The 23531-nt window shown below is 37.3% G+C and overlaps 1 protein-coding gene across 2 annotated transcripts in view; it reads right to left on the bottom strand.

Moving 5' to 3' along the window:
• MMS22L (MMS22 like, DNA repair protein) overlaps nt 1–23531 on the bottom strand; it is a 162214-nt gene that overhangs the window by 6624 nt on the left and 132059 nt on the right. For both annotated transcript variants that reach the window (XM_069077189.1, XM_069077190.1), the window contains 2 exons: nt 19547–19758; nt 15315–15478 (listed from right to left, as the gene is read on the bottom strand). In XM_069077189.1, the coding sequence (XP_068933290.1) occupies nt 15315–15478; nt 19547–19758 (376 nt within the window). The remainder of the gene's footprint in view (nt 1–15314; nt 15479–19546; nt 19759–23531) is intronic.

Below are 23531 nucleotides of genomic sequence, written 5' to 3'. Positions count from 1 at the left end.
TAGCTTTATTTTAGTTTTATGTCTATGTGCATAATGTCATGCCCGGCCCCCTAACCACCTTTCCTATGCAGGTAACAAACGACATAAAAGGAACACTCTTTGCTACTGGTCCACCCCAAACTGTCAATGGCCTCAGGCATGTGGGCACAAAGCTATTTGCAAGGTGGCTCAGCTTCTCTTCCCCCACAAGGACTCATTTATGGAACTGCTCTCTCCCCAACCCATCTTCCCTCGGAACATATGGCAGTGGAATCATAAAGCAACATTTGTATTCAAATATACTAAAGATTGACTGAAAATAGGTTGCTTTGGAACAGCCTGTGAATCTAATAGTGCATTTTGAAGTTTATTCTGTTAAAAGTGCCAGCCCAAAGATTTCAGGTTAAAAATCCTAGTTTCTGAAAAACTCTATAAAAGCTAATAATATATGAAATATAGCTATAATTATAATGCAGACATTCTATTGAAAAAAACATACAATACACAACTTCTGGTGACAGTGTGAAAAGGCTACTATAAATCTGAAATGTAAACTTGATAACCCAACTAGTGATATAATGAGCACACTTTTTGGGGTGTTGGTTCACTGATATTTTTATGACAGAAAATGAAAAAAGCCAAGGGCATCAAAAAGGATATTTTAATTAAAGGGAAGAATAAATTACTTCTTTAGCCAGATAACTTGAGGTTGAAGGGAGGTAAGAGGGCAGTGGCAACTGAAGAATGTTGCACTCCTTTCTCAGTAATTCAAACTAATGTAAAAATTGAGGATGAAATTACAAAGGGTTCGATTCAATAGCTATTTCTTAAGAATTTATGTGCAAGGCTCTGTGGTAAGTACAGGTGACATAGACCAACACCTCCCCCCCCCCCCCCCCAAAAAAAAAAACATCCTTAAGAATTTAAGCTACTGGAGAAAACCAAAGATGTAGTATTTAAAATATTAAAGATGGATATCACACAGAAGACAGAGGAGAGGACTATAGTGTTAGTTTGAGCTGTTTACAAAATATAACCAATGAAGAACTCCTTAAGAAAGAGGACTAAGGGATGTTATAAAGGAATTATGTTAGAGAAAGAAAAGATAAGCTGTTTATGTGGTGAGAGAAATGGAAGAAAGACAGATGACCAAAATGCTCTATTGGTATGCCAACAATGTCAGGAGAAAGTGAGTGGACTCTCTCTGTGGCAAACATATAAAAGGGCATGGATCAGAGTAGTACAAAATGGGTGGGAATGGTGGATTTGCAATCTGAATCACTGGAGGGAAGTCCCAAATCAAGGAGATCACAAATCCATTTGAGCATATAAATTGAGAAAATACAAAATAATTTCAAGAGGGATAGAAGTTGTTCCAAAAGGCTATCGTACAGAGATTATAGTTACTGTGAGTCAGGGAAGCTTATACAATGTTATTTTCCTCCAGTTTCTTTTTTTTTTTTTATTTTCAGTTTTGAATTCTCCCACTTCTTCCCCTGCTCCCCACTACTAAGAAAGAAAGGAGAAAAAAAAATTTATGAGCGTGTAGTCATGCAAAATGAATTCCAAAAACAAAATTCCCATATTATTCATGCTCCCTATCTCTCCCCCACCAAAAAAGAGAAGAAAATATATTTTATTTTGTGCCCTGAGTTCATCAGCTCACTTTCTAAAGGTGGACGGCATGTTTCTTGAGTCTTCTGAAAATGTGATGTCATTGTGCTGATCAATTACTAAGTAATTCAAAGTTGACTATCATTATGATATTACTATCATCATATAAAATATTTTTCTGGTTCTGCTCATTTCACTTGGCATTAGTTCATACAATTCTTCCTAAGTTTTTTTCTGAAACCATCCCATTGACCATTTCTTACAATATAATACTATTCCATCACATTCATATGCCATAACTTGTTCAGTCATTCCCCAATTGACAGGCATCCCCTCAATTTCCAGTTCTTTTCTACCACAAAGAGCTGCTATAAATATTTTTGTACACATGGGTCCTCTTCCCTCTCCTTTGATTTCCTTGCAGCACAGACCCAGCAGCAGTATTGCTGAATCAGAAGGTATACACAATTTCATAGACCTTTGGGCAGAGTTCCAAATTGCTTTCCAGAATGGTCAGAGTGGGTTACAATTCCACCAACAGTGCATGGGTGTAACTGTCTTCCTCAAGACCCCCTGGCATGCATCCTTTTCCATTTCTGTTACCTTAGTTAATCAGATGGGTGTGAGGTGGCACATCAGAATTGTTTTAATTTTCATTTGGTTAATATTACTGATTTTGAGCATTTTTTTCATACAGCTATTAATAGCATGGATTTCTTGAAATTAAAAGTTTTAATTGCCATTCTATGGGAGTTATGTCATGGCAGTTTTTAAGAAACTCAGAGAATTCAATGGAGATAGTTTGGGAGAAATTACAGAGGAGACAGAGAGAGAAAGAGGGAGTGAGGAAAAATTTCTTTCTTACGAGAATGGTCTTAACTGTTATTTTATGAATGGTTTGGAAAGAGATGAAGAGTAACAACTTGAGAAAAAATCTTTTCTTGTCATGGATGTAAAGAAGCTGGAGGAGACAGAAGAGATGAAGGGACCCTCTTTCCTCATGGAAGTATTTTAATTTTTAATTTTCAAAAAGGATAATGAAAATTTGTGATAAGAAACTCTGCTTTGTTCCTTGAATGGACTGAATGGTGGAACTATGTTTTCAAAAGTAAGGAGAAGTAATATGATGATGGCTACAGGTTACCCGGTGGTCTTTCTGATAGCTAAAATATTGTAAATGTTTATAGTTTTGAGTTATTATTGACATTATTAATAAATTGCATAGCCAGTAACTTTAATATTAAGCTTTTCCTAGGATATTGGGGATTTTGATATAGTGACATTAGCAGTTTCTTGTGAGGAAAAAGATTTCTATAATTTATTAAATAACTGATAATAAATTGAGATGGGGGCTCTAAACTAACAGACTGAGGAAACTTTTCCAATTTTGTTAACAAAATATCCACACTGACCCCCAACGAGTTACCCTAGAACTGAGGATTAGAATGAACATGGCACTGAATCAAGTAGAAGGGTTATGGGTGACCTACAAGTGAATGTAGTGAACCACAGATCCATGATAACTCTGTTACCGTGTTTCCCCGATAATAAGACCTATCCCGAAAATAAGCCCTCCCCTTCCTGTGTAAGATTCCTCTAAAATAAGCCTTCCCCGAAAATAAGCCCTATTGAGATTGCTACTGTAGTGAAGGTGATCCCCTGCGCTACACGCTACATTACGGTACCCTCTGTATGCACCGCCCCCCTGCCCCCCCCCGTGAAACACACACCGCGCTCTGAGCTGCATCCAATCAGAGTTGCAGCAGTGAGCGCGTCATCCTGTTCTTCCCCAGTGATTTGCTTGCTGGCGCCATTGAGAGCAGTGCCACGGAGGAGAGCTGAGGCAGGACAACATAAGCCCTCCCCTGAAAATAAGCCCTCTGGTGTTTTTCTTTCCAAAAAAATTAATAAGACAGTGTCTTATTATCGGGGAAACACGGTAGTAGCAATATATGGAGATAAGTAAATACAAAATTTTTCAAGAGGGAGAAAACACTAACAATTGGGGAAATTAGGAAAACCTTGGAGTAGGAGATGGCATATTTAGGATGTCAAGGACTCTGTTAGGCAAAGATGAAGGCGGAGTACATTCTACACCTGAGGGTACCATCTATGGAAAAGCATAGAGCAGGGTGATGGAATGATATCTACAGAGAACAATGAAATATGTTGAACATCACTGCTGGTTTGGCCAACAGAAGACTAACTATTTGTAACTGTGAATTTTATGAAAATAATCTACCACTAAGGCATTGAGATACCACCACTGGGCTGGTCACTAAGAGATGAATTCTTCATCCATAAAAATTTATGGAACAAAGAAAAAGTCCAATTTCAAACTTATTTTGTTTGTTCAGTAATGGTAGCACAAAGGCAGAAAAGACTGTAGAGTGCACTAAGAAATCATAGTTTTTAGATTGTTATAATCAAGAATTCAATTGTTGGACTCTAAATGTGAGATCTTTGTCCAATGACAGAGTTAACATAATTGAGGAATTGAATCACAACTACATTGATACTCTTATTTTCATTTGAACCAGAAGATAAAAAGGTCATAGCTATATATGAAAGAAGGACTAAGAGGTTATTGTTACAGAGGCAAATAAAGGAGTAGACAGTAATAATTTTATTATGTGTCTAAAGGCAAAAAGAAATTTTATTTCATGGGAACCATAAAGTATACATGTACACACACACGCATGAACTGCAGCTTATATGCTAATACCTAGAACATGAAGGGGTAATGATATTTTGGAAGAACTAAATAAGCCCCAACTAATTAAATTAAACATATGTTTTAATACTCAGTGACTTCTAAGGATAGGTAGCCATAATGGGAAAAAAGTGAAGGTATTGGAAAACATGGCTTAGGATTAAGAAATAAAAGAAGTTAGTTAAAGGTTTATAGACTAGGGCAGAAACCTCATACCTACATATGTCATAAATGCTTTCTTCAAGAAGAGATTTGGGAGATGTTCACAGGGTAAACACTGAATAATATCACAAAAAAAAAATGGAACTACCTATTTATCTTAACAGGTAGAGAACAACTGAATACAAATGTGGAAGTAATTTATGAATGAGCTGTCTATGCATTGTCAAAACATGAACTGGTTAGAGCAGTATCAGAATCAACACCAAACTAGAAGAATAAAGATGAGAAGATATGGCATGCAATGAATGAACTTCAACATGACCATTTCAAACAAAGTCACTGATATCAATAAATTGGAGTAGATGCCAATAGGGACAAGGACCATTTCCTTAGAAGTTTAACTGATAATAAAGCAATAACTTAGAAATCCTTTCAGGGAGGGACTATTAGATTTTTGCTTAGCAAAGAGATAGGAAGTTAAAGACAACATCAGCTTACAAACTCATCTGTAAAACCTTTATGAAGGAGAAGGGTGGGAAACTGTGAACAATGTTGAGCCAGTGAAAAGAGGTGAAGAGAAAACTGAGTTTCTAGAAAGCTTAACATGAGACGTAAATAAATTAGATCACATCCAAGAATACTTAAGGGTTGAACTTGAAGGAGTTTAAAAAAAACCAAACTGAGCAAAAAATTGAAAAACATATGAAAAATGGAAATGACTATAAATTTTAACAGCAGGTAGGTGGTTCAGTGGGCAAGATCACTGGCCTTGCAGACATGGAGACCTGAGTTCAAATACCATCTCAGATACTTATTAGCTGCTGACCTTGGGCAAGTCACTTAACCTGTCTCTGCCTAAGTTTCCTCATCTGTAAAAGGGGAATAATAATAGCACCCAGGCTGTTGTGAGGATAAAACAAGACAACCCATGTATAGCACTCTCCAAACCATCAAGCACTATAAGAAGCGCTATCTGTATGATTATCATAAGCATCAATGTCATATTTGTTATCCTTCAGTAATCACTAAATTTGGATTCTGATAACACAGTGCCTTGTGTAGCACATGAGGAATTTAAAATAGCAATAAAAACATCAAAAACAGGGAGCACAGCTAGACTAGACCAAGTAGGGACAGAAACGGTCCATGCTACAGAGATCAAAATTTTGGGGACATTAAGAGAATGATTCTCCAGATACTGATATAGTGAATAAGGCACTATATTTAGAAATCAGGAAAACCTGGGTTTCGAATCCAACCTCAGATACTTACTGACTGTGTGATCCTGAACATGTCAATCAACCAATCATGCACGAGGCTCCTCATCTATAAAATGAGGTTAGATTTGATTGCTTCTCAGGTCCTTTCTAGTGCTAAAGCTATGACTTTATGATCTAAAACTACAGATGTCACTTCTGAGAAAGGGGCATAGAAAAGGTAACAATAGTTTACAGCAGACTATGCACAGCATATGCTTATTGTTCAGGGATTATAAAGCAGTTGCTTTGGAAGGTTTTTAAATATTGATTTTCTTTCTAAGACTTTCTTTTATTTTTTAAAATTTACTCTGGGGCGGCCAGGTGGCTCAGCAAGTAAGAACACCAGCTCCAGTGTCAGAATGACCTGGGGATCAAATCCGGGCTCAGACACTTAGCACCACACCCAGAAATAACTAGCTGTGTAACCTTAAGCAAGTTACTTAACCCCGATTGCTTAAAAAAAAATTTACTTTATTCTGAACTTAAGAATCAAAATAAGCATTTCAATAACATAGAATAGAAAAGATGGCTGCACATAAAACTGCAAATCTATTATGTATTAACTTGCTATTCCTTTTAAATATATAATAAAGTTGTAACTCTTTTTTTCCCTTTTTTCTTCCCTCCCCCACCCCACCCAAAAGATGGTTACCATTAGACACAAGTGTGTGTGTGTGTATGTGTGCGTAAAGTCATTATATATGTATACACATGATTCTATTTATCAGTTCTTTCTCTGGATGCAATATGCTATGAAACCACATTCTCCACTATAAAGCCTCTCTTTAATAAATTCTAGTATCTCCTTATCATCTCCAGGATCAAAGCTAAAGCCATTTGCAACTTGGCCCCTTCCTATGTTTTTAGTCTTATTGTATGTAACCCAACACCATGTCTTCTATAATCCAACAACACAGCCCTTCTTGGTTCTTCCTCACATATGAACTCCATCTATAGAATCTATGACTTTTCACTGGCTGTCCTTCATGCCTGCAATCCTCTCTCTCTCCCTCTCTATCCCCTGGTTTCCTTCAAGATTCAGCTCAAATCCCACTTTCTATGCCAGACGTTTCCTGGTATCCCTCACTCTCTCCTAGTGCCTTCTTCTGAGATTACCTTCTATTTAAACTCTCGTTTAATGGCAGCTGGTGGTTCAGTATACACTGGGCCTAGAACCAGGAAGACATGAATTCAAATCTAATCTCAGATGCTGGCTAGCTGTGTGACCCCGGGCAAGTTATTTCACCCCTGCTTGCCTCAGATTCCACAACTGTAAAAGGGGATAATAATCATACTTACTGCCCAGGATTGCTATGAGGAGCAAATGAGATAACATTTGTAAAAAGTGCACACGGCATTGTCTGTACATGCTTATTGACTTCCCTTCTCTTTCCTTGTTGACTGACTCTATCTAACAAGACGTCAATCATATGATGTTAAGATGATACAAAATTTCTTTGTAGATACAAGAAAGATAATGTTATTTGAGAAATACTTGACTGATAGAAGATCCTCTGATAATTAAAATCAATTGAGACATAAGCTAGGGGAAACACCAAAGGCGTCTACCATTTTCATAGAGGATGTCTCATGTGGATTCTCTATCATCATTATAAATCTGGAGATGGAATGGACCTTAGAAGTGATTTAGTCAAAATGGTCCATTTTAATTTTTTTATTTTGCTAGAATGTACATATATATTACACAGTCAAAGAGGTTTCCCAAGGTTGAGATGGGTGGTTAAGTGGATAGGCAGTGATATAAAAATATAAAAAAGATCAATAAAACATTTCTTAAATGCAAAGGAAAAAAGCACAGAAGGGGACACAACAAAGAAATTTCATTATTCTAAACTCTGGGTATGTTATATATTAATATCTATGTATGCACATTTATATACATCTAAACATACACTTAAAATATATCTAAAATTTTTTCTGTAACCCTTTTTTATTCTTTCATGTATACTGAAATGTTTTTGTTTGTTGATGGCTGTTAAAAGTTTGAGATAACTTTAAAAAAAATCAAATTGTCCAAATTAAACCAAGATTCCCTACAGACAGTGAGGTCCTCCAGGCACTCCTATTTGCATATGATATTGTGCTGATGGCATCAACCATGAAACCTTACAGAGCTCCCAAATGTGAGCCAAAATCACTTAAAAGACAAAAAAAATCAAGTGGATGACGAATGTCTATTGTTTCAACAGCGATATACAGGGATATATGGGATAGCCCATACAACTAACTGGTTTACAGATGCCACTATCTTAATGGGGCACTATAGATGTACAATGAGCTGGGTCTGGAACTGAACAGGAAGAACAAAAAAATATTGATAGCATTTGTGAAATTATACAGTAATTGCAGTAACAAAAAGCTTCTTGAAAAAAATCTTAGTAGCACCATTAAACTTCTGGTGATAATCTATGGATGCAAATTACAGAATACCACAACTTCTAAGGAATAAAAATTGTGTATCATTCAAAGGGCAATGGAATGATAGGCATAAAAAAATGTTATCAAAGAGAAGTATGACTGGAAAAGCAGATGAATCAGTCATCTATAGGATGAACCATAGGGAAAGATAAACGACGGATAGCCCACATGCTACAATGGTACCCATTATGTCCAAAGACATAGGGAAAAGCCCCTAGTATGTTGAATGGACCCCCTCCCTACAAAGAATTTACAAGAAAATACAGCCTAAGAAGGCTTAGATGAGTGGCAATCAGGACTGCTGGAAGGACTACTCACACTGATGAGATCATGGAACCACTGAAGGTGTGTGGGGCTGTAATCTACATTAGTAAAACAAATATTCACAGGAGTAAAATTATGGATCCTTGAATAATATACTAAAACTTCATCATTCTGCTGAGGGGAAGCATGGTATACTGAATAAGCACTAGACTTGAGAGTTAGGAAGACAGGTTTGAATCCTGCCTCAGACACTTATAACCCCAAGTAAGTCACTTAAATTCTGTAAGCCTCAGATTCCTCATCTGTAAAACTGGGATAATCACAACATGTACTATACAGGGTTATAATATGCATATTTATGTAATAAATAATAATTTATAGTATAATGATATATACACATTGTTTTTATTTATATATTACATATATAAATTATATAAATATAAAATAATAATAAATATGCATATTTATGTAATAAATAATAATTTATAGTATAATAATATATACACATTGTTTTTATTTATATATTACATATATAAATTATATAAATATAAAATAATAATAAATATGCATATTTATGTAGAAAACTTTCTATTGTATTAAAAGTTAAAAAAAAATGCACTCCTACTCAGTCCTACTTTGATCCTAGATACTTCCAAACTGCTGTTCACCAAATACTATCTAAAACAAGGTAGCCTTGCATTTCTAAGGGCTTCTGATTTGCCTTCTTTTAAAATATCCAAAGCTATGTTGTTGTATTTTGTTTTGTAAATATATGGGATATGATAAAGAAGCCTGAATGGAGGGATCCATTTCATCAGCATTACCTAGTGTTGCTTCTCTCATAGCTAAAACAGTATAATGTTTGAAGAATGTCTAGCTTCTTTTTGTTTGTTTAATTTGTTTATTTTTAGTTTTCAACATTTATTTCCACAAGATTTTGAGTTACAAATTTTCTACCCATCTTTCCCCTACCCACCACCCCAAAATAGCGATCCTACTGAATACCCCTTCCCCCAATCTGCTGTCTCTTATATCCTCCCCCATTTCCCCTCTGACTTTCTAGTAGGGCAAGATGGATTTCTATACCCCAATGCCTTATATCTTATTTCCCAGTTGCATGTAAAAAAATTATAATATATATATATATTTTTTTAACATTTGATTTTAAAACTTTGATTTCCAGATTCTTTCCCTTCTTCCCTCGTCACCCACACCTACTGAGAGGAAAAGCAGTTCAATATAAGTTATAGAGGTAGTTATGCAAAACGTTTTCATAGTAGATACATTGTGAAAGAATGACTATATTTCCCTTTATTCTATCCCACCCCCCACTTATTCTATTTTCTACTTTGACCCTGTCCCTTTTCAAAAGTCTATGCTTCTAACTACCCTCTCCCCCCAATCTGCCCTCCATTCTTATCATCCCCCCTCTTTTCCCCTTCCTCCCTACTTTCCTGTAGGGTAAGATACCCAATTTGGTATGTATGTTATTCCCTCCTTAAGCCAAATTCAATGAGAGTAAGGCTGACCCATTCCCTTTTGCCTTCCTGTTCTTTCCCCTCCATTGTAACAGTTTTCTCTTGCCTCTTTTATATGAGGTAATTTACCCTATTCTGTCTGTCCCTATCTCCTAACATTATAGTCCTCTCTAACCTCTTAATTTTATTTTTTAGATATCATCCCTTCATATTCAACTCAAGCTGGGCCCTCTATCTATGTACACATGTACACACATATACACACACAGCCTCCTATACATACATATATATTCTCTTCAACTATCCTCATGCGGAGAAAAAGTCTAATAAGTTACAATTGTTTTTCCATGTAGGAATGTAAACAGTTCAACTTTAATAAGTTCCTTATGATTTATTTTTCCTGTTTACCTTCTCATGCTTCTCTTGCTTCCTGTATTTCAAAGTCAAGTTTTCTGTTCAGCTCTGGTTTTGTCATCAAGAATGCATGAAAGTCCTCTATTTCTTTGAATGATCATATTTCTCCCTGAAGCATTATACTCAGTTTTGCTGGGTAGGTAATTCTTGGTTTTAGTCCTAGCTCCTTTGACCTATGGAATATCATATTCCAAGCCCTTCAGTCCCTTAATGTAGAAGATTCTAGGTCATGTGTTATCCCGATTGTGTTTCCACAATACTCAAATTGTTTCTTCCTGACTGCTTGCAGTATTTTCTCCTTGACCTGGGGACTCTGGAATTTGGCTATAATATTCCTAGGAGTTTTCTTTTGGGGATCTTTTATAAAGAGGTAATTGGTGAACTCTTTCAATTTCTATTTTGTTCTCTGGTTCTAAAATATCAGGGCAATTTTGCTCAATGATTTCTTGAAAGATGGTGTCTAGGTTCTTTTTTTGATCATGGCTTTCAGGTAGTCCAATAATTTTTAAATTCTCTCTCCTGGATCAATTTTCCAGGTCAGTGGTTTTTTCCAATGAGATATTTCACACTGCCTTCTATTTTTTTCATTTGTTTGGATCTATTTTATAGTATCTTGATTTCTCATAAAGTCATTAGCTTCCATTTGCTCCAATCTAATTTTGAAGGAATTATTCTCTTCAGTGAGCTTTTGAGATTCTTTTTGCATCTGGCAAATTTGACTCTTTAAGGCATTCTTCTCCTCATTGGCTTTTTGGGTCTCTTTTGCCATTTGAGTTAGTCTATTTTTTAAGGTGTTATTTTCTTCAGTCAGGTTGTTGACTCTCTTTTCATAATTTTTTTTTTTTAAAGCAATTGGGGTTAAGTAACTTGCTGAAGGTTACAAGGCCCGTTATTTCTGGGTGTGGTGCTAAGTATCTGAGCCTGGATTTGATCCCAGGTCATCCCAATACATCTGGGGCCAGTGTTCTTACTCACTGCGCCACCTGGCCGCCCCTAAGCAAGTGGGGTTAAGTAACTTGCTCAAGTTTACACGGCCAGGTGTTTCTGGGTGGGTGCTAAGTGTCTGAGCCTGGATTTGATCCCAGGTCATCCCAACTCTGGGGCTGGTGCTCTTACTCACTGTGCTACCTGGCCACCCCTCATGATTTTCTTACATCATTCTCATTTCTCTTCTCAGTTTTTCCTCCACTTCTCTTACTTGATTTTCAAAAGCCTTCTTGAGCTCCTCCAGGTGGCCTGTAACCAGGTCATATTTTCCTTGGAAGATTTTGATGCAGGAGTTCTGACTTCATTGTCTTCCTCTTGTTCCATACTTTGATCCTTTCTGTCCCCATAAAAGAATTCTATGGTCTCTTTTGCTTCCTCTGCTTGTACATATTGCCAGTCAATTATTTAACTTTTGAATGATTTGCTGTGGTAGAACTCTGCTTCCAAAGAGGAGATCTTTGTACCAAATCGCTGGGGTTTTTGCAAATGTTGTCAGAGGTCTGAGGAGGGCGCCCTCTCTACACACACTATATTGGCAAACTGGCATTTCTAACCCCAGGACCACCACCCAAGACCACGATCCAGATCCAAGTAGGACAAAGCAAGAGCAATTACCCTCTGAATGGTCACTTTGTCCCCCTGCTATCTGTAGGCCAGGAGCCCCTGAGGCAGCCACACAGCAGATGCTGCAGTTGTAGCTCCCATGCCTCTGCCACCTCTAGCCCGGGGGACAGGGCCCGGACCACGCCCTTCGTTCCAACAGAGTTTCCCACTGACCTTTTACTTTTTTTTGGCATTTATGGATTGAAAAGTCTGGAAATTGCCACAGCTGCTGGTGATTCACTGTCCTCAAGTCTGCTCTGGCTGCTGCTGCCGCCTCCCTGGGGCCAAAACCGTGTGGCTCACTTGGGCCTGCACTCGGCTCCCAGCTTGTTGTGATGAACCCTTCCTGTTGGCCTCCAGGCTGCCTTCAGTGGGGGATTTATTTCCCTCTGTCACTTTGTAGGCTCTACAGCTCTAAAATTTGTTTAGAGTCATATTTTATAGATACTTGAGGTGGTTGTGGGGGGAGGTCACAGAATTTCCTGCTTCTACTCCGCCATCTTGGCTCTGTCCCCCAAATGTCTAGTTTCTTAAAGGGCATATAAAGATTTATGAGGCAAGAAAAGCATAAGGAAAAGAGCTTATTAGATTGCCATCTACAAAGCCATGGGTTAACTAACGTCACAGTATACAAAGCTGCCAAAACACAATCTAGACAAATAATATTTATGCTTGGGAAAAAATAATTATCCTTAACAAGACTTCTAAGAATCCATGTGTAGTATATTGAAATTTTCATTTAATTAATATAAAATCATTTTTCTACTCCCCATATATCCTTGGGGAGAAATCAAGCATTTTCTATGATCTTCCAAATGGCCCATTTCACATTAATGCCTCAAGGAGCAACGATTTTCTCTCTAGGCAAGTACACACAAGTTAGTGCTTAATGCTGTTCCTTAGCTGCCCCCCCCCAAAAAGGGGGGGACCTCTAGAGAATTCTATACACTGTTAATATAGATGATATGATCCATTTACTCACAAGAAATGAATGGCAAAATTCAATCCCTGAACCCTAATCCCATTCATTACAGAGCACTTTACAATCTTTGAAACAACATGCTGACCATAATCTTGTATTTTTTAAAATTCATAATCTTGTACTTTTAAAGAGTTTCCCAATCTTAAAATCTAGAAATGTATACTGGAAACCTTTTTTACTGAAATTCAAAGGATAGATGGGTTCCCCATGAAGGCAAAAGTTCTGGGAGAGGTTTACTCATTCCAGTCATTCATTAGGAAACTGTAGTTTATAAGGAAGGAAGGAAACACTTACTAAGCCCCTAGTATGGGCCATACACTGTGTTAAGCCTTTTACAAGGAACATAAATATTTACTAAGAACCTACTCTGTGCCAGCCACTGTGCTAAAAACACTTTGCAAATATTATTTCATTTGCTCATCACAACAACCCTGGGAGGTGAGGACTGTTATTATCTCTATTATTCAGTTGAGGAAACTGAGGAAGACAGAAATTAAGTTGCAAAACTAGTCTGAGTTCAGATTTGAACTCAGCTCTTCCTGACTCTAGTCCCAGCATTCTATCTACTGTGCCACCTAACTGCCTCTAGAATATAATTTCCATTACCACTCTATTATTTTTATAAGTGCTAATATTTCCTTCTTAAACAATACATATTTACAAACAAATATGTGAATACTCACTGTCAGTAAATTAGTGTTTATTAATGGACTACTAGGTGCCATGCATGGTGCTAAATGCTAAGGATATGAAAAGAGTCAAAAAATAGAGCCCCTGCCTTCAAGGAGCTCACAATCTAATGGGAGAGACAATGGGAAACAAATATGATAAAATACACACACACACACACACACACACAATAAACAGGAAATAATTAAAGAAAGGCACTAGAATTAAAAAGATTTGGCAACGACTTCCTATAGAAGATGAAATTTTAGTTGGGACTAAAAGAAAGTTAGGGAAGGACATAGGCAGAAATGAGGAGGGAGAGCATTCCAGGCATGAAGGACAGACAGAGAAAATGCCCAGAGATGAGAGATAGAGTGTCTGCTCAAGGAAAAGCAAGGGGGCCAGTGTCACTGGAGTAAAGAATATGTGGCAGGAACTAAATTATAAGAATGTTGAAAAGGTAGGAGGGGGCTAGGTTATGAAGGCCTTGTATGCCAAACAAAGGATTCTGTAGTTCATCCTGGAGGCAGGACAGAGACAGAGACAGTGGGAAAATCACTTTGGTGGCTGAATGGAGGATGGATTGGAGAGGGGAGAGCCTTGATTGATGCAGGCAGACTCACCAAGTGGTTACTGTAACAGTCTGGTCAACAATCAGCCAAGTCTTATAGTCTTTCAGATGATAAATTCTACTATTGAGGATATTGGGGTGTCCCTATCAAATTTATTACAGTGCTTTACATACTATAAATCTCCAATAAGTGACTATTTTAAGAGAACACTAATGACAAAGATGGTTAAGACACAGAACAAAAGTTATATCAAAAGAGATTTATAAAGTTTTATAAAAGACTCTAGATCAGCACTTCTTAAACTTTGAGCTGCAACCTCATATGAGATCCACAGTTTAAGAAGTATTGATAGGAGTTGAAAGTGAAAAAAGTTTAAGAAGCCCTGCTCTAGATCATAAAGAACATACTGTTTGTTTTTGCCTGGTTTTTGATAATAAATGGAATCTGTGCATCAGATAAGACATACTAATAGTAGTAAATGGTCACATGCATCTAAGTTATTTGATCATATGAGATAATGTATATAAAACAATTTGCAAACCTTGAACCACCATATAAATACCAGCCATTCTTCATCAATACCATCATTTGTACAGTCAGGAAATAATAGCTTAGGTATACTCTTGAACATGAGAAACTAATACTATTATATATATATTTATATAACTCTGGGCAGGTTACTTCCTTTCTCTATATCTCAGTTTTACCTGGTGGCTCAAGCTTGTAATCCCTGCTACTGTGGTGTGTCAGTGGGGATGCAAGGCTAGTAGACTGCTTGACCTCAGAAATTCTAAGCTATAGTAGAGCTAAAGAAGATTAAGAGTCCACACTAAATAAGGGACCAATATGGTGGGCCCTGGAGGGTGAAGGGAACACCAGGCTGTCTAAGTAAGGGTGAACCAGTCCAGGTGGAAAATGAAGCAGGTGACAGTTTCCAAGCTCATCAGTAGTGTAGTTGGGCCCATGAATGTCTGTTGCACTTCCAGCCCGAATAGGATAGGGGACTAAGTCTCAAAAATAAAATAAAGTAAAATGACCTATATTGTCACTTTTTACTCTAAACATCATGAGCAAAAGAGACAACACATGTCTCCTTGCAAGAGGTTTGTAAACCTTTAGAGTACTGCATAAACACTGTCATTATTCTACAATGATAAACATATTAATTAGTAAACTCACCCTGTGGTTCATTGACCAAGAGCAAACACTTCAACACACTAGGTAAGAGCTGTTCCATATCACCAATGTCCATGTTGGTTTTTTTGAAAAGTTCAAGAATGAAAGCCAGAATGGATGCTAAGCGAGGAGGTGGTGAAGATCCTTTAAATTGAATGTAGGATTTCCTAAAAAAGAAATGTGTCTATGTTTCATTCTGGTAAAGGCAGAAAGTTTTTAAGTACAGTTTTTAAGTATTAAGTGTTAAATTTAACTCACTTTTGAAGGTCTATGAGTATATTTTACTGCATTTCCTAGTAATGACCTTACACACAAGAAATGACATCTCCAGTGAATAGATTTAGAGTTGGAGTTGATTTTAAGGACTTCCCTATATGAATTAACATCCTCATCTCACACTGCACCCTCTCCTTCAATTGGTCAGTTAAGGAATTGAGCTCAATAACAAATTCCTTTATCTCCTGAATTTGAACTCTCTCCTTCAGAATAGTACAAATTTTAGTCTTAGCTCATAAAAGGAATCAGGCTTTCTGAATAACACATGAGATAGAACAATCCAAACCACCACTTACAGTTAATTTGACTATAAGTCTACAGGTATTTGTGAAAAAGTTGCAAGCTGCCATATTTGATATTCAAAGATGCACTAAGATGTATGCTAAGGAAATCTTCCATTTAGATATAATGACTACACTCAAAGAGGCAGTCCCTAAATTTCCATTTCTATTAATAATGGTAATTATTAGATTCTCACTGTCCAAACATAAAAGAAACTTTTAAGTCTTCTCTACTCAAGCAGTCACTGTGCTAATTCAGGTCCTCATCACCACTTACCTGGACTATTGCACTAGCCTCCTATTTAGTATTCCTAACTCAAGCGTCTCCACATGCCAACACATTCTCTACTCTGCTGCCTAAAGGATTTTCCTTAAGAACATGTCTGCCCATGTCATCTCTTCTACTCAATAAGCTGGTAGACCTCTATTACCTCTAGGATAAAATATGTACTCTAGCATTTAAATATTAAAAAAAAAACCTGGCTCCTTTCTATCTTTCCATTCTTCTCACACATTACTCTCTCCATGCACTCTATAATCCTAGCCATACCAGCCTATCTCCTGATTAACACACACAACATTCCATCTCCCATTTCAAAGAATTTGCACTGGTTGTTGTCCCACATGCCTGGAATTAGCTCTCCTTATCTGGGCCTCTTGGGATGATCCCTGGTTTTCTTCAAGAATCGGCTCAAGCACTACCTTCTACAAGGAAGTCTTTCTTGATCCCTCTAGTTTCTAGTACACTCTATCTTCAAACTAACTCATATTTATTTTGTACAGATTATGTGCACACTTACACACGTACAGTTTTCTCATTTGTAAAATGAAAAGGATTGGAGTAGGTGACCTCTAAGATGTCACCAAATCTATGATGCTTTTAGTGTCAGGTCACTGTGGAGACAAACTGTTCTGTGACAAGGAACAGTAATCTCTTTTTTACTGAAAGCTAGAGCATAAAAGTCATACCTATCCTTGCATCTTAAAGGAAAAAAATTGCTAGAAATGGAGAAAAAGAAAGCTAGGTGTAGCAAGACTGAGCTAATGAATTTGGATTCTGACCTATAAACAACAGGGAACAGATTTTTGAGTCTAGTGTCACATTTTGAAAGTGGTGCTTAAGGAAGATTAATGTGGCAGTGGTGTATAAGAATGAGTAGAGGGGGCAGGGACTGCGGACAGAAGCTTATTACTGTGGTAATAAGTGGTCTAAATATGAGGTGACAACAGAAGTGGGAATGGAAAGGCAGGGATGAATTCAAGAAATAAAAGAAGAATAAAAAAAACAATTAGATATTAAAGACAAGGAATGTAGGGCCAAAGATGATTCAAGTTTTGGGCCTACAGGTATAGGAGAATGAATCCAAGTACAAGAATAACAGAAAAAAAGAAGCAAAGGTAGAAAGGGAGACTTTGGGGGTGGGGGGTGGGGGTGGAGAAAGAGAGTGGGTGACATGTTAAAGAAGAAATGCTTGGCCTTAGACAAGACTAGTTTCAGGTACCAGCCTGATATATAGTTCAATGCAAATGTTTATCTGATAGTTGGATACAGGACTGGGATTCAAGAAAAAAGTCAGAGCTGTAGATTAAGACAAAGACTTTCTAGGTGATGGTGAAAGAAATGAACTCTACATAGCCAACGATGATTTGAACTGCAGTATGTCCAAATCTGTGGAATGATTAGGGTCTCTGTACTATCAAAAGTACAAGTTACTCACTTTACCTGTTTGATCCTAAGTTACCTCATTTATAAAGTGATAGAACTGGACCAGAGGATCCAAAACAGGTATTCTAGTTCTAAAACTCTAGACTACCATGATTTTATTGCAGGATTCAAAAATATTTTCTACCTGAGGGTTTAATAAACAGTGAACAGAGAAAAAATATATTCCATGAATACAAAGTGGGTCAGTTGGGGAAGTGAACAGATTATTTTATTCTTGATTCTTTCTAATACTTAAACACATAAATGATAGTTTAGCAAAACCTTCAGTCCCAAACAAAGTTGAAAAGAAGTCCAAAGAACTGTGTGTTAATTTATAACCTGGAAAGAAATAAGTTACTGATACAGAAAAGACTAACTGAATTGGTCCTTAAACTGCTGCCCTTTTCATTAGTACCTTTCACCTCATATTGAGTGGTTTCCTCTCTCTCCAGATTCTACAAAATCTACTTATGAAAGATCTATTTAAAGCACCAAAAACAAAGTGAAAACATTAGTTGAATAGAGGATATAACAGTATTTGTCATAAGCTTTATGTAGGGTGCCACTTTAGTAGGAGAGTCAGTTTTTGTTTTTTTAAGCTGGATCTTGTTCTGTCCCAAAAGTCAGTATCTAAATTGTAAGGCAAGTAGAGAAAGTGAAGATAGCTTTCCATAAGAAACACACAAATGCCCAGAAAAACAACTTTGAAGAAATTAAATTTGGTTATTTTCATTATAAATACAAGAATTAGGGGTGGCTAGGTGGCACAGTGAGTAAAGTGCCGGCCCCAGAGTCAGGAGGACCCAAGTTTGGTTCCGGCCTCAGACACTTAACACCCACCCACCCACCCACACAAACTAGCCATGTAACCTTGGGCAAGTTACTTAACCCCAACTGCCCTGCAAAAAAGGCAAAAAAAAAAAAATACAAGAATTAAAAAATAGTGAAATGAGATGATTCTCCAAGGTAGAAAGTCTAGAAACAATGAATGCTAATATGTATGAGTAGAAGTGTTAGGAGAATTGGGAGTTGTAACTGATTTTTTGCAGAAATCACTTAAACTGTCCAGAAACACTTAAAACATAGACATTCATACAATTATTTTGTCTAAATTTTAGTTTAAGTTTCTGTGATCTTTTTTTTTACATCAGAGTAATCTCCTAAAGTTATGCCCCTTGCTTCCCGAAATGAACCCTTCCCAGTAACAAAGAAAAACAGGTAAGCAAAAAAAGGTCAACAAAGCAACCTTATCTGATAGCATATGGACCACTCCAACTCCATATCACAATTTCCAATCTTTTCCAGTTCTCTAGGATGGACACTGGTCATTGCAATTAATCTTTCTTTTTTTAATGTACTGTTTTCAGTTATATTATTGTAGTCATATTCTCCTGATTCTATTTACTTCAGTCTGAATCAATTCTTAAAAATTCTTCCGTGTGAGGGGCGGCTAGGTGGCACAGTGAGTAAAGCGCCAGCCTGGAGTCAGGAGGACCTGAGTTCAGATCTGGCCTCAGACACTTAACACACACACACACACACACAACTAGCCGTGTAACCTTGGGCAAGTTACTTAACCCCAATTGCCCTCCAAAAGGCAAAAAAAAAAATCTTCTATGTTTCTCTGAATTCCTTACATTCATTTTTTTAAACAGAATAATAATATTTCATTGCTTTTACATGCTACAACTTGTTCGGCAACTCTCCAATTTTATAGGCACTCACTTTATTTCCAGTTTTTTGGTACTATAACAAGTGCTTCTCTGAATATTTCATTATTTATTCTGACTTAATGTTTTTAACTTCCTTGAGTCAAAGATTATGAATCTTTAAATATATGGCATTTATTTATTTTAAAGCTATCAACCATTTCTAATCACTTTTTAAAAATAAATCATTAAAGGAAAATTTGGCTTGAAATTATTGCCTTTTCCCCTATATTTACTTTATTTATTTATTTTTACTATATTTACCGTATAACTTGCACAACAATTTTCTGAAGACATGCAATCTTGGGTGTGGCAGCCGATCTGCTTAAAGCCAGGATAACAGGATGTTGTTCAAGGACCTGAAGAGATGGGGAAGCAGGCAGGAAACGCCCAATATACTGTTCAACAATGTTCCCCAATAGTTGGTTCAAATAGGCATTCTGGGTTTGGGAATGACAACAGATAACACACATGCCCTAAGGAAGAAATAAAAAGAGCGATGAAATGTAAAGAATATGTCAGACGAAAGAACTAACACTGTCTTTTGTACTCATTTTCATGTTAGAATTTTTAAGTTGTCAAATACATTCCATCATTAATATATAATACAGAGTATATAATTTACTAAAATCAAGGACTGAGCTCCTATGGTCACTGGAATGATTCCACAGTATGAGGCTGATACGTACTTGGGAGCAATAGAATGACCCCTATCCTGTATTTTTGCATTATTTTTTATATGGGCAAAGCAATAAATGGTATTTCAAGGCTACACAGACTTTACTTTCTCCTCTACTCAATATTCAGATTGTGTAGGTCCCCCAGTCATTGGGGAAGAATAATCTATAACAGACTGCTTCAAAACATACTTTAACTCCACTTTCAGATGGTGATTAAAAAAAAAAAAGAGGGGTGGCTAGGTGGCGCAGTGAATAGAGCACCAGCCCTGGAGTCAGGAGTACCTGAGTTCAAATGCAGCCTCAGACACTTAACACAAAAACCAGCTGTGTGACCTTGGGCAAGTCACTTAACCTCAATTGCCCTCCAAAAAAAATGTGAGAATGAATTCATGGTAGAAAGTTTTCATATTAAGGGAAATGTTTTTTGTTGTTGTTGTTAATGTTAAGGTACATAATGACACTGCTTCATTTTTGTCTTTGTATTCCCAGTACCTAGCAGGGTATTTGACACAGAACAGGCACCTAACAAATGTTTCTGGAGTGATATAATGACCATACCTGACAATATATAATACTGTGTTCTAGTAGGAACATTTACCTAAATAACAAGAAGGTGGCAAGTCAGTACAAGGTCCAAAACCTTCCACTTCATTGTCTGCTAAACTTTGGGACTCTAAGATGGAGGTGGGAGTGGGGCACCTGCCAGGCTATAGGTGACCTTAGGTCAAAATACTTTTTGGGGTGTTTCTGAGAATTTCTAGAGTAAATTCTAAAGTGAAAACCCTCTAGGGCTGAGTCAGTGAAAGCTGGAAATTTTGGAAATCTGTTTGCCTTTCCACAAGGAAGTTTAGACTAAGCTCTAAACAACATACTGCAAAAGTAAAAATATTTTAGCATATATATAACACATAAAAAAGAGAACCATATATGTGTACATACACATATATTTAATTAGTATACACTCACACATATAAAAGGTATCTATGTATATACATACAGTGTGTGTGTGTGTGTGTGCATAGTCTTTTTTACCATAGAAATGATGAAATAACATCATTTGGGAATTTCAGTATGTTTTACATCAACAAATTATGGTTTTCCTCAAGCAAAATATGTGTCAGTCACACTACCATGGCATGAATATTTTTAAGTCAATATTATACTCTGAAGGATAACAATGAAGTAAAAACATAAAAAATAACATAATGGAAGTAAGAACAGAAACTAAAGTAGTTATGCATAAAATCAAGTAGAAAAATGACCAAAAATTGCTGCCACTGACCACTTCAGTTACAAAACACCAAATACAGATAGTCACCAACTTTAAAATACAGTATTTTCCTATAGTTCATTTACAAGTCATCCATTCAGAACTCATATTTTCCTAAAGGAACAATGCTGAATGAAATCCTAAGCTAACTCATGAATCTTTCTTTGTTTAATCAATATTCCAGGATCTATGATTTCATCAATGGAGGTACTTTCTCCACAAATAAAGCATATAAAGACCAGAAAGAGCAATCACTATTAACCGCCATCTTTGTGTTTTCCTGTGGCTAAAAAAAATTATCCTGTTGCCAACCTTGTGGTCATGATCTCACATAGTGCATATGTACTGTCCCAGTCACTGGGACTATGGCTGAAGTCTTTCCAATTTGGTTAGACCCACCAGAGTTCACATAGTGCTGGCAAACCCTTTAAGAACCTGGAGTTATCTCCACACTGGAGGGTCTATGTCCAAACTAGAACTCATTATCCTTCCATGTACTGCTCCCCCCCCACCTCTTGAACTTTCCTATTACTGTTGAGCTTAGCAACCTGAGTATCATCTTCAACTGCTTACTCTTATAAACCAAATCAGTTGCCCAACCTTGACACTTCTCTATCCACAGTCTCTCTGACAGTCTCCTATCTTTCCCCGGCACTCTATCAGATAGCCACCCCTCATTCCATTTCACCTAGATCACATAATAGTCGTCTCCTTGACATCTCCAACTTAAACCTTTCCTCTCTACAAAGTATGCCACTTAACGCGATTTTTCTAAAGTTCAGGTCTAATCAAATATGAACCTGTCTGGCATTTATTACAACCTGGCAACTTCCTAACTTTCCAGTTTTCTTATACATTACATTATACACCTTATACACTCCAGCCACACTGATCTACATGCTGTTCCTCATATGCAATGCTTCACCTCCCACTTTAGTGACCTTGGATTGGCCTTCTTTCATACCTGGAATTCTTTTACTTCTAGCCTCTGCTTAGAATCCTTAGCTTTTTTAAAATCCCTGATTCCCTATCTACTAGTTGCTTCCCTACTTTCTACAATATATCCATGTCATGTCTTCCTCACACTCAAAAAATCTTCAGTTGATCCATCCGTCCCTGACAGCTGTGGTCCCATATCTTCCCTCCCTTTTGAGGCTAAACTCCTTGAAAGGGCTGTTTACAAAGAGACCTTCACTTCCCTTCCTCTCACTTTCTTCTTAATTCTCTACAATGTGGCTTCTGACCTCATAATTCAACTGAAATTGTTCTCTCCAAGGTTACTAATGATATCTTCATCACCAAATCTAATGGAAATTTCTCCAACTTGACTCTTTAGAAGTTTCTGAGTCTGTCAATCACCCTCGTCTTCACTGTGATACTATCTCTTTCTAGTTTTTTTTGAACACTGCTTTCTTCTGATTCTCCTTCTACTTGTCTGACCACTCCTCTGTCTCCTCTGGTGGATCTTTATCCACATCATTCCCATTAACAGCTGGGACTCCCCACACCTCTGTCCGAGGCCTTCTCCTCTCCCTCCATACTATTTCACTTGGCAATCTCAGCTCCCTTGGACTTAATTATCTCTTCTGCAGATGAGTCTCAGACCCACCTGTCCAGCAATAACATCTCTCCCAGCCACCAACTTCATATCTCCAGCTTCCTTTTTTATTCAAACTGGATGTCTTGGACGCATCTTAAACTCACCCTGTCCAAAACTGAACTCATTATTTCTCCTCTGTTTTCAAACCTCCTTGTTATGTTTTGGAGGAATGCCATCATCCTCCCAGTTACTCAGGCTCACAAGCTGGGTGTCCTACTCTGCTCCTTACTCTCTCTCCCCCAGTGTATCCGATCAGTCATCAAATTCTATTGCTTCTCCTTCATAACGTTTCTCCCATACAACCCATTCTCTTCTCTGACACTGCTACCACCCAGGTGCAGACTCTCATCGCCTCACGCCTAGACAACAGTAATAGCCTTCTGGTTGGTCTCCCTGCCACAAGTCTCTCTCCACTTCCAATATCATCCTCCATTTGGCTGCTGAACTGAACTTCCTAGATGTAGGTCACACCACAACATACTGGAAGGGCATCTCCTTCCAATTAAAAAACTGCAGTGGTTTTCTCTTACCTCCAGGACCAAACAGAAGACCCTCTACTTAGCATTCAAAGTCTTTCCTAAGTGGCCTCCTTTTCCCACTCCCCATATTCTATGAACCAAGGACACCTTCTTTATTGTTGTTATCCAAACAAGACTGGGTCACCTCCAGTCATCCTGATAGGAGAATAATGCACAATGC

This window comes from Petaurus breviceps, unplaced genomic scaffold (assembly GCF_028583685.1).
Source record: "Petaurus breviceps papuanus isolate PSGF00001 unplaced genomic scaffold, PetGlider_PUasm1.0 90977, whole genome shotgun sequence".
NCBI lineage: Eukaryota > Metazoa > Chordata > Mammalia > Diprotodontia > Petauridae > Petaurus > Petaurus breviceps.
This window is presented reverse-complemented; position numbering and strand designations above follow the sequence as displayed.